Genomic DNA, 14,067 nt, shown 5'->3' with positions numbered 1-14,067 from the left:
TGGCAGAAGGTGGATTTTTCAGATGAATCTTCTGTTGAATTACACCACAGTCGCCGCAAATATTGCAGGAGACCTACTGGAGCCAGAATGGATCCGAGATTCACCCAGAAAACAGTGAAGTTTGGTGGCGGAAAAATTATGGTCTGGGGTTACATTCAGTATGGGGGTGTGCGAGAGATCTGCAGGGTGGAAGGCAACATCAATAGTCTAAAATACCAAGAAATCTTAGCTACCTCTTATATTCCCAACATTAAAAGAGGCCAAATTCTGCAGCAGGACGTGCTCCATCGCATACTTCCATCTCCACATCAAAGTTCCTCAAGGCGAAGAAGATCAAGATGCTCCAGGATTGGCCAGCCCAGTCACCAGACATGAACATCATTGAGCATATGTGGGGTAGGATGAAAGAGGACGCATAGAAGAGGAAACCAAAGAATATTGATGAACTCTGGGAGGCATGCAAGACTGCTTTCTTAGCTATTCCTGATGACTTTATCAATAAATTGTATGAATCCTTGCTAAACCGCATGGATGCAGTCCTTCAAGCTCATGGAAGTCATACAAGATATTAAATTTGGATCTCACAGCACCACAACTTAATTTGCTGACATATTTTTGTATTTGCAGTAAATTTGTTCAATTTCTGTATAGGCGACAAAACTTTTGTCTTGCCAAAATTTGACCTTTCTGTCTTGATTAAATGATAAATATTTTTTTCCGTGAACATTATTTATTTCAGTGCATTAAACATCATTTGGGAGGGTTTTAGCTTTTCATATGAGCTATTTCTAACACCAATTAATTATTTAAAAGTCAGGTTAATATCAGGTATTTCTACAAAATAGATAAGCGACAAGGTTTTTGTCAGGGACTGTATATATACTCTCTCTCTCTCTCTCTCTCTCTCTCTCTCTCTCTATCTCTCTCTCTCTCTCTCTTTCTCTCTCTCTCTATCTCTGTGTGTGTGTGTGTGTGTGTGTGTGTGTGTGTGTGTGTGTGTGTGTGTGTGTGTGTGTGTGTGTGTGTGTGTGTGTGTGTGTGTGTGTGTTCACTGCTCACTGCTAGTAATGTGTGTGCAGTGCAATAACTTAAATGGGTTAAATCAATGCAGAGCACAAATTCTGAGTACGAGTTACCTGTCCTTCACTTCACTGTTTTACAGAACTTATTCACCTAATTGTTAGTTTTAGTTAATAATATGTTCATGATAGTTCAATATGCATAATGCTAACAGATACAACTTTTGACTTTTAAAATGTACAAGTAAATGCTTAGATTAAAATGCTGTATTAGTAATCTTCATTTTCGAGTTAACTAATGTAGTTAATGTAAAATGAAACCACATTGTAAAGTGTTATTTCATCAATACCACATCAATTATATTATAGACATTAATTCATGGATTGAAATGAATTGTATTAATGTATGGATGTATCATTTTTTTCTTCAATTGACATTTGATACATTTATTTCCCTCAGATGATCCTACCATAGAACTTCTTGTTGTTTCCAGTGTGGGTCAATCTAACTCAAAGACACAGAAGTTGCTGTGTTCTGGAAAAGGATTTGACCCAAAGATCAAGTGGATCCCAAAATCTTACGACAAAACTGGCACAGCTTTAGGCACAATGATGGAAGACGGCCGTGTAAAAGTGTACAGTGAGATATTAGTGCCACAGCAAGAGTGGGAAAAAGGGGTCACTTACACCTGTGAAATTGATGATGGACGAAATGTGAAAACAACTGCAAACACCAGTATTTGTGCAGGTAAACAAGCCATATTTCACTAGTTCACACTTACATAAAATTAAATAGAGTAAAGATTATGCGTATTTGGCGTGCTGTCCGGGGGAGGGCGCCGGGCCCTGAATTTGGCCCGAACCCAGAGTACCCAGAGTACATTAAACATCATTTGGGAGGGTTTTAGCTTTTCATATGAGCTATTTCTAACACCAATTAATTAATTAAAAGTCAGGTTAATATCAGGTATTTCTAGAAAATAGATAAGCGACAAGACTTTTGTCAGGGACTGTAGATTGTGTTGACATCTAATAAGAGTTTGTTAGAATCAAGTGAGGAGATGGGGTGGTGGAGGGATGCTAAAATGAAAATGGTCAACGAAAGAAGGTAAATCAGCTGTATTTATACACCCCTCTTATCGTTGATTAGCTTGATGTGCTCCACTTGTGTTTAATTAGGTTTAATTATATGAGCGTGCTCCGCTTGTGTTTAGTCAGGTTTAATTATCTGCACGTGCTCCTCCCGAAATTTTGTTAAAGGGATCCCATGGTGTTGAGACTTGTATGGCTTAATATAACATAAATGATGTCTCTTACTGAATTATGTGGTAGAAAACCCATGAAAGATCTACGTTATTTTAAAAATCGATTTTATATTTGGACCATGGGCGGCGCCATTTTGTTTGCGTTCTAGGTTGATGACGTAGTATGGTTGAACTCCTCAATCAGCTGGCGTTACCCGTAGCTATTTTTACCACAACGCAACTCGAAAATTGTTTCAGAGTTAAACAAAACCAATGAATTGCTTTGTAATTGTACTTAAAACACACTCAAACATACATGTGCACACAAACTCACCTACACAAGTCACAAACAGATCGGCGGGCGCGCACACGACACCTGACAGACTGCTCTGTCTCAATCCCATGCATCATCACCAAAACATCCTGCCTCTCTTCCTCACGTTACTTTATCCCATCGTCCTACCTAGATATTTCCCTCTGCTGGTCACATTAGGCATTACAGTTAATCTACTATCAACAGTCTATCTAGGATATCAACACAGGGAATAGATTGAGGGTTATGTATTCGCGCACGCACTGCGTGCGTGTGTGTGTGTGTGTTCGCGCCGATCTGTTGGGGTGTGTGTGTGTTCGCGCCGATCTGTTGTGGTGTGTGTGAGTCTGTGTGAGAGAGAGAGTCTGTGTGCACTTGTATGTTTGGGTGCGTGAAGTCGGACAGCTGTTGTGTGTACATCGGCTGTACACTCGTTATTGCGGTGCAACGTGAGACTGAATGACTGCACTCGAACATGTCCACTATAATGTCAGACAACACTACAAATGGCCGTCCCTTCAAATAATGCCCTATTTAAGGGTATAGGGGTCGATTTCAGATTCAGCCCCTGTCGTGGAGACTGAGCAGCCCAACATCTCGATTGAAACAGAGCCTGTCGTGTGCGCGCCCGCCGATCTGTTTGTGACTTGTGTAGGTGAGTTTGTGTGCACATGTATGTTTGAGTGTGTTTTAAGTACAATTACAAAGCAATTCATTGGTTTTGTTTAACTCTGAAACAATTTTCGAGTTGCGTTGCGGTAAAAATAGCTACGGGTAACGCCAGCTGATTGAGGAGTTCAACCATTCTACGTCATCAACCTAGAACGCAAACAAAATGGCGCCGCTCATGGTCCAAATATAAAATCGATTTTTAAAATAACGTAGATCTTTCATGGGTTTTCTACCACATAATTCAGTAAGAGACATCAATTATGTTATATTAAGCCATACAAGTCTCAACACCATGGGATCCCTTTAATAAAAACTTCACGTGTCCCTGGATCACAAAACCAGTCAAAGGTCGCATCTTTGCGGCAATACATTTTTCTTTTATGCCAAAAATAGGATATTTAGTAAACATCATGTTCCATGAAAATATTTAGTAAATTGTCAACTGTAAATAATTTTTTTTTTAAATTGTAGTAATATGTGTGGCTTAAGACTTAGTTTGGAAAACGTTAAAGGCGATTTTCTCAATATTTAGACTTTTTTAAGATTCCAGATTTTCAAAATTGGACAAATATTCTTCTATCCTAAAAGACAATTTTATTTATTCAGCTTTCAAGTGATGTATAAAAATTGACCCTTGACTCTCTCTCTCTCTCTCTCTCTCTCTCTCTCTCTGAATAACATTGCAACATCTGTCAGTCTTATATCTCATGCACGAATGTTATAGTTTCTTCACTTATACCTGTGATTCAGTGAATGTAATATCTTAACAAATCATTTTACTGTCCAATAGTGATTGCACCTTCCAGTCAGAAGGCAGCGGTCTACCTGCTAGGTTCTTCCCTAAATCCTGTGAGACCTGACAAAGATGTGTATTTGACCTGTTTAGTTTTTGGTCAGAGTGTCAAGCATTTCTCCATCCAGTGGAAAAAGAATGGAGTCAATCTAAGTGGCTCTGAACAAGCACATAAAGACCATGCCAATGGCACTCAAAGCAAGACAAGTATTTTGAAGATTTCAACTCAAACATGGAATAAATATGTCTTTACTTGTGAGGTAAAGCATATGTGCTCTAATTTCATACAGCAGCAGAACATCTCAAAAACCAAAGGTGAGCTCTTACAGTTCTTAACCTTCCGTTGAAGAGTTTTTTCATTACTAAGTTTCGCCTTTATGTTCACAGACCCCAAAAAACCCACTGTGAGGATCTTCAGACCCTCAGACAGTGATCTCTCTGGACACCAAAATACCAGCCTTCTTTGCTTCATCACCGGTTTCTACCCATCTGATATCTCTGTACAGTGGCAACTAAATGGGATGCAACTCGATGCGTCTCACTTCATTGACAGTCCTGTGGTTGCTCACACTTCTGGAAGTTTTTCGATGCATAGTGCCCTAATATTGCCTGCATCACAGCAGAAAGATGGCATGTACTCTTGCATTGTTTTTCATGAGTCATCCCGAAGACCATTTAACGCATCTTTGCAAAACTTGTATGGTGAGTGCTATCAGGGATTTTTTAACCTATTTTAAATATCATGTGACATCATTGATCAGAATTGCTCAGAATTGTTTTCATGCCTGTTTCATAATGGTTTTGAACAGTTATATTTAGATCAATCTATGTATATATCTAGAAGACAGTACATACTAAGAAAGTAAATATAGCAGAATTTAAATGCAATACACAATGCTCTGCATTTACTCTAATGCCTGATCTGTGTCTCTAAGGTTTCTCTCTCTCTCTCTCTCTCTCTCTCTCTCTCTCTCTCTCTCTCTCTCTCTAGGGATTGTGGGTAGTGGGAGGAGTTTAGAGTTCGGAAACACGCTTTTGAGAGTTTGTTTACGTTAATCTTTTTTGTTTTTCGGTTTTTCTGTATTTGATTTTTTCGTAGAGAGATTAAATTTTGCGCGCTGACTGAGGTCGGCAAATTTGGCAAATGGGGTCAAGCGGAGATCTCTCGCGCTTGACTCTCAGACATGGTTTGAAATGTACACCTGATGATTCCATATCTGTGGAAGATGTGTTGGTTGCAGTCAGCGAACAGGTTGGTGGGATAAATATTAAGTCAGCATCTAGAATGAACAGAGCAGTTGTTGTCTTTCTCGCAGATGTTCAGATGGTAGATGGTTTGATTGAACGCGGAATCACAGTTAATGACACATTTTTGCCGGTACTGCCGTTATCAAGCCCATCCAAGAAAATAGTGCTATCGAATGTTCCTCCGTTTATCAAGAATGAAGCAATTCAAGGAGTTCTCGAAAGATACGGCAGATTAACAGCGCCTATTAAAATGATTCCGATAGGTCTTAAAAATCCTGATCTCAAACATGTTATGTCTTTTCGGCGATGTACATACATGATATTGAATGAACAACAAGATCCCCTCAATTTGGCTGTAAAGTTAACTAATGAAGGTAAAGATTACACAATCTTCATTAGTTCGGATCACATGTGGTGTTTCTCGTGCGGAGAACAAGGGCACGTTAGACAAACTTGTCCAAACAAACAAACAGATAAGCCATCTGATTTGCCGAGCATTGAGCAACCCATTGGACAAAGCAATGAGTTTGTCTCTGGTGTTGAAACTACACAAAAAGAAAATACTAATGTAGTAAATAGCGACAAAGTCAAGGAGATTGTAAATCAGGCAAGTGGTGAAGAGAAATCCAATCTGGTGATTAATGAAGATGACAAACTATCAGAAAAAGAACAAACATCATTTGAAAACAATAAAACAGATGGTGAAAGTGAGGCAGCTGATGTTAGTAATACTCAGATGTCAACCATGAGTTCAGAAAATGCTTGTTCTGAAAATGATTCAGAAAATGATCTTGAGAGTATAGGCAGTCTTTCTGATATGGATGATTCTGAAAGAACAGAGTCTTTAGGTGCTAGATTGTACACAATCAAGCAAATTAATGACTTTCTAGATGAAACCAAAGGAGCTCGCAAACCACAAATTATGAAATTTTTTCCAGATTTGAAGCGCTTTTTGGTGTCATGTAAAACTGCATTGAACAAGGCAACCTTTGATGAACTTAACAGACAGAAACGCTACCGTCTTAAGAAAATTGTAACAAAGGTGAAGGGCATGATAAAAAATTAATGCAAAGAAGGATTGAGTTTGGTCTTGGATGCCTTTTGTTTTTTTGCTTAATAGTCAGTGTCATGGCATCCTTAAACTTTGGATCTTTAAACGTTAATAGATGTCGTGGTGCTGAAAAAAGGTTTGCATTGTTTGATTTTTTGAATTGGAAAAAAGCTAGTGTAGTCTTTCTGCAAGAAACACACACAGATGTGGATAATCAGGTGCAATGGTTGAGTGAGTGGAGAGGGACAGCTTTTCTTAGCCATGGATCTAATGTGAGTGCTGGAGTAGCAGTTCTTTTTTCTCCAGATTTGCACATTAAAGAAAGCAGAGTTGAAGAAATTGTACCTGGCAGGATGCAGTTGATCGAGATTAAGTTATACGAGTTGTCTTTTTCTCTCATTAATATTTATGCTCCAAACGATGGTGTAGAAAGAGTTTCTTTTTTTAGAAAATTAAAAGAGGTTATTTCAAATGTTTCACAAAATAATATAATGCTTTTAGCTGGTGATTTTAATTGTACTCTTGATTATACTATGGATCGGAATCATGTCGAACCGCATCAAAATTCAGCTAAAACTCTCAAAACCGTTGTTCAATATCATAATCTTGTGGATATATGGAGAGAAGCTTTTCCTGTTGATAAACAGTATACGTGGCTGAAAATTAATTCTAACACTGTTTCTGGTGCAAGACTTGACAGATTTTATGTTCAAAAAAATATGAGAGGAAGATTTTTTAATAGTAACATTTCGCCAACATCTTTTTCTGACCATCATTATATTGCAGTCACCATGACAACAACACAGAGGTCTTCTTACCATAAAATTTGGCGTTTTAACAATAGGTTACTACAAGACAAATCCTTCGTAAAATTTTTCACTCTTTTTTGGGGAGAGTGGAGAGAGAGAAAGTTACAGTATAAAACGTTAAGCCAGTGGTGGGATATTGGTAAAGTTCAGATTCAGATTTTTTGCCAACAATATACAAGCAATCGAATGATGGAACTGAAAGAGAAGGTCCAGCTTTTGGAACAGCAAATTCTCAAGTTAAGCAGTTCCATCAGTGAGGGTGAAGAGACGGAAACAGCAAAAAGGCTAAAAGAGTACAACTTGATTCTGAAGAATTTGTATGAAGAAAGAAGTCACAGCGCATTTATACGGGGAAAATATCTTCAACTAAACAGCATGGATTCTTCAACTACTTTCTTTTTCTCATTAGAGAAGAAGATTAGAGAAAAGAAGAATATAAGTCATCTTAAATTGTCAAATGGAAAGGAGATAACAGAAAAGAAAGAAATAATTGCACAAGCTTTACGTTTTTATGAAGATCTATATACTGTACAACCTTGTGATTTAGAAGCAACAAATCAGCTTTTAGATGGACTTCCACATCTTGAAGAAGAAGATAAAGCTGAACTGGAGAAATCCTTGTCTTTTCAAGAGTTAACCATGGCTGTCCAGCAGCAGTCTCCGGGAAAATCACCAGGGTTGGATGGACTGACTTCTGAATTTTACAAAGCCTTCTGGTCTCTAATTGGACAAGATTTGCATGCTGTGTTTCTTGAAAGCGCTGATTCAAAAGTCTTACCCCTCAGTTGCAGAAGAGCTGTAGTGACTCTTTTACCCAAGAAAGGAGATCTTGGCTTACTAAAAAACTGGCGACCAGTCTCTCTCTTGGGAACTGATTATAAAATACTATCTAAAACTTTGACAAATCGTCTCAAGAAATGTATAGAGACTATCATCCATGAAGACCAGTCTTATTGTGTGCCAAAGCGATCTATATTTGATAATCTCTTTCTTGTGCGAGACATGTTACATTTAATTGAACTGCACAAACTTGACCTTGGTCTTGTTTGTTTGGACCAGGAGAAAGCCTTCGATAAAGTAGATCATGATTATTTGTTCAGAACACTTGAAGGCTTTGGCTTTGGGAAAGGCTTTATCTCATGGACAAAACTTTTATATAAGGATGTTTATAGTATGCTGAAAATCAATGGGAATTTGACGAAGCCCTTTTCTGTGCAAAGAGGAGTGAGACAGGGGTGCAGTTTATCTGGCCTCTTGTACATCATTTCTATTGAACCGATGTTGAAGATGTTGAGAGCGAAACTGCAAGGATTGACATCATCTTGCCTCTCAAACATACCAGCAGTAAAACTAACAGCCTATGCTGATGACATCACAGTGATTATTCGATCTGATGATGATGTCTCTAATCTAATTTCATGCCTTAACATTTTCCAGAATGCCTCTTCTGCATGTGTTAATTGGGAAAAAACTGACACGTTGTTGTTAGGGCTTTGGTCAAATCAGACTCCACCTCGGCTTCCACACCAGCGCCTTTGGAATAAAGAAGGAGTTAAGATACTTGGACTGTTTTTTGGGACTGAGCAGTATATGGAAAAAAACTGGGAAGGACTAATAGAAAAAGTGACAGGAAAGCTCCTGAGATGGAAATGGATTCAAGCCCAGTTATCTTTCAGAGGCAGAGTGTTAGTATTGAACAATCTAGCCTCCTCAATGTTGTGGCATCGTCTAACAGTGCTGGATCCTCCAGTAGAACTTTTGTCGCACCTTCAAAAAGCTTTTGTAGACTTTTTTTGGGGTGGCCATTATTGGCTTCCCCCTGGAGTACTTTGTCTTCCTGTTATTGAGGGTGGTCAAGGATTAATTCATTTAGCCTCTAAGGTGCGAGCCATGAGGTTACAAACTGCCCAGAAACTGCTCTATACATCTGACTCTGTACCATGGATCAGTTTTGGTCTTGCCATTGTAAGGGGTGAAAATAAGATGGGATTTGATAAAGAAATGTTTTTGATTTCAGGAAAAGTTGTAAAGGATATGTTTGGTATCAAGTTTTATGGATCTGTTTTTAAAGCTTGGAGTTATTGTAAGTTGGAGCGAAAAGAACATTTTGGCTTAGATGAACCACTTTTTTATAATCCTTGGTTTTCCCCAAAATGTATTTTTTCCAACTTTGATATTTCTAACTTTGTCTCAGGTGGGGTAACTAAGGTTGGGAATCTGTTTGATTTGATAAACAGAGAGTGGTTATCAGTACCGTTTTTTACAACAAAAATTAGAGGCAGATCAGAGAGAATAGTTGGGAATATATTGAGGAATCTCAAGAGTTCTTTACCTACAGCTTTGGGAGAATATATAACCAATTTTATGTCTGGTAATGGCCATATAAATGTTCCTTTTCCAGAAGTGTATATTACTTCGCTGGTAGACCACGTTTGTAATGATACTGGTGTTAATGAGAATAGTTTGTTATCTTTTAAAGGGTTACAAAGTCTTCCTTTTTCTATAGTGACCAAACTAAATTTATATAATGTTTGTGTGAAGTCTTTCTTTTTTGGGCAGTTAAGAGAGAGGAGAGACACAAAATGGAGAATTCTTTTCTCAGGGTCAGGATATAAATCACCTTCCTGGCGGTTATTATATAAAAACCCCTTACCAAAGAGGTCTGGTGATTTACAGTGGCGGATTCTGCATTGTGCATTACCAACAAAGGTGTTTTTGTCTAAATGTAATTTTTCAGCCTCAGCGCTTTGTACTTTGTGTAATGAAATTGATACTGTTTTTCATGTTTTTTGTGAATGTTGTAAATTATCCCCGCTTTTCGACATTTTGGATAGAATTTTGAATAGTTTGGGAATAATTTTCTCAAAAACAATGTTTATTTATGGGTGTAAATATTCTCGTGATAAATGGGAGTTTTGTACCTTTTCAAATTTTTTAGTCGGTCAAACAAAGTTAGCCATTTGGAAGGCATATAAAATTGAAATGGAAGGACAAGAAGTAAACATGGTAAATATATTTAAGGCTTTGGTTGAGTCTAGAATTAGATTAGAATATGAATTCAATAAAATGAATAATGATCTTCTTTTTTTTGAGAAGAAATGGTGTGTAAACAAAGGCTTGATCTTTATAGAAGGTGAAGAGATTTATTTTAACTGGTAGATAGTGGGTTTTTTGTATGTATTTAAAAGTGTATTTTTGATGGTAAATTAAATTGCTGTTTAAAAGTCAAAAAGTCTCTCTCTCTCTCTCTCTCTCTCTCTCTCTCTCTCTCTCTCTCTCTCTCTCTCTCTCTCTCTCTCTCTCTCTCTCTCTCTCTCTAGCCTCGTTGATCCACTCTGCTCCATCTACAAAGCTGCTGCAGCATGCCAATGAACTGGTGTGTCTGGCGTACGGTTTCAGCCCATCTGCCATCAACATCACCTGGCTGCGTGAAATGACTGAAGTGAATGTCCATAATGAAACCAAACTCGCAAAAGACACTGATGGAAAATTCAGCATCCAAAGTCACCTGCAGCTGCCTTCAGATTGGGCCCCTGGTGAGGTGTACAGATGCAGAATCACTCATGTTACTGGTACCCTGTTGCTTAACGTCTCCAAAAACTCAGGTATCTTACAATTCATGCACTAAAACATAAGTTTATCTGGGAAATAATTGAGTCGATAAGCGTTAGAAATGTCATAATTGATCATGAGCTTATTGTTTCTTTTTTTTTGTTTTACAGCAGTATTTGAGGAGGCTATATTTATGAATGAGAACAAAGCTGAATTTGTTGCACAGGATACAGTTGAAGAGTCCTGGAATATGGCCTGTGCCTTCCTCACCCTCTTCCTCCTCTCTCTTCTCTATGGGTGCACAGTGACATTGGTCAAAGTGAAGCCTAATTGAGCAATATATGGTCTCTGTGTGTTTGGTAGTGTGTGTTTTCTTCTTCTTCTTCTTCTTCTTCTTCTTCTTCTTCTTCTTTTGGCTTCTTTTGCTTTTTTGTAGTTTATGCATTTTCTTTAACTTTTATTATAGCTTTGCAAAATGTATATGGTATATATCAACTTTTGGCCCTGTGGACATTTGGACATTTTGATTAAAGAGGCAGGGTCTCAAGCCCCGCTGGGCACACTACAGTTGTTATGGAGCCATATTCAAATCATTGTGAGACTACTCAATTCAGTTACTTAAAAATTAATGATAAATTTATATAAATACATTTTAAATTTAATAAAGATTCCATGATGTTGAAATTATGTGAACTATTTATGTTTATTTAACTTAAAGGTGCACTATGCAACTTTCCGTCCACTGGAGGGCGCCTATTCAAAACAAAGGTGTAGTTTGATGACGCCAAGTGTGAGCGCAGTATCTTGGGAAATGTGGTCTTCACCTCACAGCCGGTGGAAAATAGGACTCACAGGCAGAAATCATGTTCATGGATGCGGTTATTAATGTTACTGTAAAACAGAGCAGGACCGAGTGTTGTGGAGCTAAGCACGGCCGCTGGAGCTATTGTTATACAAACACACAGCTCGCGAGCACCAGGACTTTTATTATGACGGGACGGGACGGGACACAGTCGCTGGGCGTGCACACTATTTCCGCTTTGCATGAGTATAAGGTGCTCTGAGTATAAGGTACTCTGAGTACACTATTTCCGCTTTGCATGAGTATAACGTACTCTGAGTACACTATTTCCGCTTTGCATGGGTATAAGGTATATCTGTTAATCACATTAGATACATTTAAGTGTGTTTAAAATGATGTTATGGCGTTACTCTGTGCGTTTGCTCGGCGCTGCTGTGACATGTTCACACTGCTAAGAGAAAAGCGCTTCTGCAGAATAAAACCGAGGGTCACGCAGATATAACGTTTACATTTATGCATTTGGCAGATGCTTTCATCCAAAGCGACTTAAATTGCATTTTTAAGGTACACATTTTAAAAATTTTTTGGCAATTCTTGCTTTCCCTGGGAATCAAACCCATGACCTTGGTGTTGCTAATGCCATGCTCTACTGGTTGAGCTACATTAAAGCCTTAAGAAATGATTATATGACGTGATTGACAGTCGACTCCTGAAACGTCCTGGGTCCTTGGTTAAAATAGCAATTTTCTCACAATTTACAAATAGTTGGAAACATCTGGGATATTGTAAGTACTCAACTGAACAAAATATATAACACTGGCCTAGTGGTTTTTGGATATTTTACTGAAAAAATACTACACAGTGCAACCTTTAACCGATTCATGTGGAACTGATGTCCAGTACATGATTAAATCATGTAAATCAAACACTTTTTTTTCAGTGCATCTTACAATGTACCGCACATATGTTGTCACATTTCACTTTTTATTCATTTGGGGTAAATGAAGAAAAAAGTTTGCACTGTATTAATAAAATAAAACCACATAATTGTAGACTTGAAATTAATATGGTGGGTGGGGGTGGGGGGGAATAAATACTCTAAACCCCAGTGGATTAACATAAACTGAGAAAGTCAAAAAGCGTTAGATTGGTGTGTGTCCCCCCATCTACTGTATAAACACATTTCTGTGATTTTATTAAGTATTTCTGAAAGATCCACTGCATCTCTTGCATTGTGTTTATGAACATTCTGTAATGAAATAACATTTTTGAAAAATAAACTGGAACTCCATTGTCTTGCTGGCTAATTTCTAAGGCAGAATATTTTTTTTTAGGTATAATCTTATATATTAAAATAATGTTTACACACGATTTAAGCAATTTGACAAATTACAGGTTGAGTGGACATTAGGTATGCACATTAAATAAAAATTGTTTCTTTTTTAATTTCACTCTTTATTTAGATTATCGTTGTTTCAAACATGTAAAAATAATAACAATTTGTGTTCAATGCACACAGACTCTGCAGTAAATTGGGAGAAACGAAGATTCAAAGCATCGAATCAATTAAACCAATTGCTTCGTAAAATGATTCACTGTTTCGAACATAGACCGTAAAAAGGGTTCGAGGGGGTGCGTCTCAATCAGCTCCCTAGTTCAGTAGTCAGGGCACTGATCATGGAGTCAGCCCATTTGACTTATGTCCTGATCAGTGCCCTGACTACTGAACTAATGGAACTAATTGAGACGCAGGCGAGGTGTTTGAAACGTAACTCGCTGGTGACTCCTGCTGGTCAGAAGTTGGAAATACAACAAAAACTTAGGCCAACCCTATTTTTTTAGTCTATAGGCCAAACATGCATTAACCACCTTTTACAAACACATTGCATAAAAGTTAAATCTATCAAATACACTTAAATAACCATATAATAAGAGTAAATACCAAGTGCCTGTGTAATACAATTTCAGGGCGTGTTTTTTTTCTCCATAGCTCATCTAAACAGACAAATATGGGATCTCCAGCGGCGCAGCATTGAACAATACTCGATATATGCCATATTCAATGGTGCGCCGCTGGAGGGCGATCTCAGTGAGAGAGGTCAGAGACAGTTATGACCATGGTTATGACCGACAGTAAAAGGTTAAGACGTAACGAAGCCTCGTTTACTGTTATCGCGTGACTTTGGCAGGTCGATTGATCCCATGCATAGACAGTAAAAGAAAGATTGATCCATTGATCAAGCTCCGAACCCCTGATTCGAAACAAACGATTCAAAGGTTTCGAAGCTTCATGTTTTTCGCCTATCAGTACAGCAGGTGGCAGTACGTCTCCATGAAGCTAATGACAAGCGCAGAGAAGAAGAATATGAGCGTTGGCTAGTGTGAGCTGCTTCCATTTTATCCCTAATTTTGTTATTGTACCTTTTTAAAAGACAATTTACTATACATATTTATCGAATACTCAAATAAGAAGCGATATCAGCTGACGGATGAGGTGCTAGAAGTATTGTAAAGTGAAGTAGATCATCAGACCTTATCTATTTGTCCGGTAGAAGGTAAGTTAC

At 38.0% G+C, this 14,067-nt stretch overlaps 1 protein-coding gene across 1 annotated transcript in view; it reads left to right on the top strand.

The window, feature by feature from the left end:
• The window catches only part of ighd (immunoglobulin heavy constant delta), a 37,563-nt gene extending 25,439 nt beyond the window's left edge, over nt 1-12,124 (top strand). The window contains exons 13-17 of the mRNA XM_067427311.1: nt 1,480-1,767; nt 4,039-4,356; nt 4,429-4,743; nt 10,470-10,754; nt 10,872-12,124. Of these exons, the coding sequence (XP_067283412.1) occupies nt 1,480-1,767; nt 4,039-4,356; nt 4,429-4,743; nt 10,470-10,754; nt 10,872-11,035 (1,370 nt within the window). The 3' untranslated portion in view covers nt 11,036-12,124. The remainder of the gene's footprint in view (nt 1-1,479; nt 1,768-4,038; nt 4,357-4,428; nt 4,744-10,469; nt 10,755-10,871) is intronic.
• The last annotated feature ends 1,943 nt before the right edge of the window (nt 12,125-14,067 follow it).

This window comes from Pseudorasbora parva, chromosome 2 (genome assembly GCF_024679245.1).
Source record: "Pseudorasbora parva isolate DD20220531a chromosome 2, ASM2467924v1, whole genome shotgun sequence".
In the NCBI taxonomy this organism is placed as follows: Eukaryota; Metazoa; Chordata; class Actinopteri; order Cypriniformes; family Gobionidae; genus Pseudorasbora; species Pseudorasbora parva.
The sequence above is the reverse complement of the archived record's forward strand: the minus strand, read 5'-3'. Positions and strand labels throughout refer to the sequence as shown.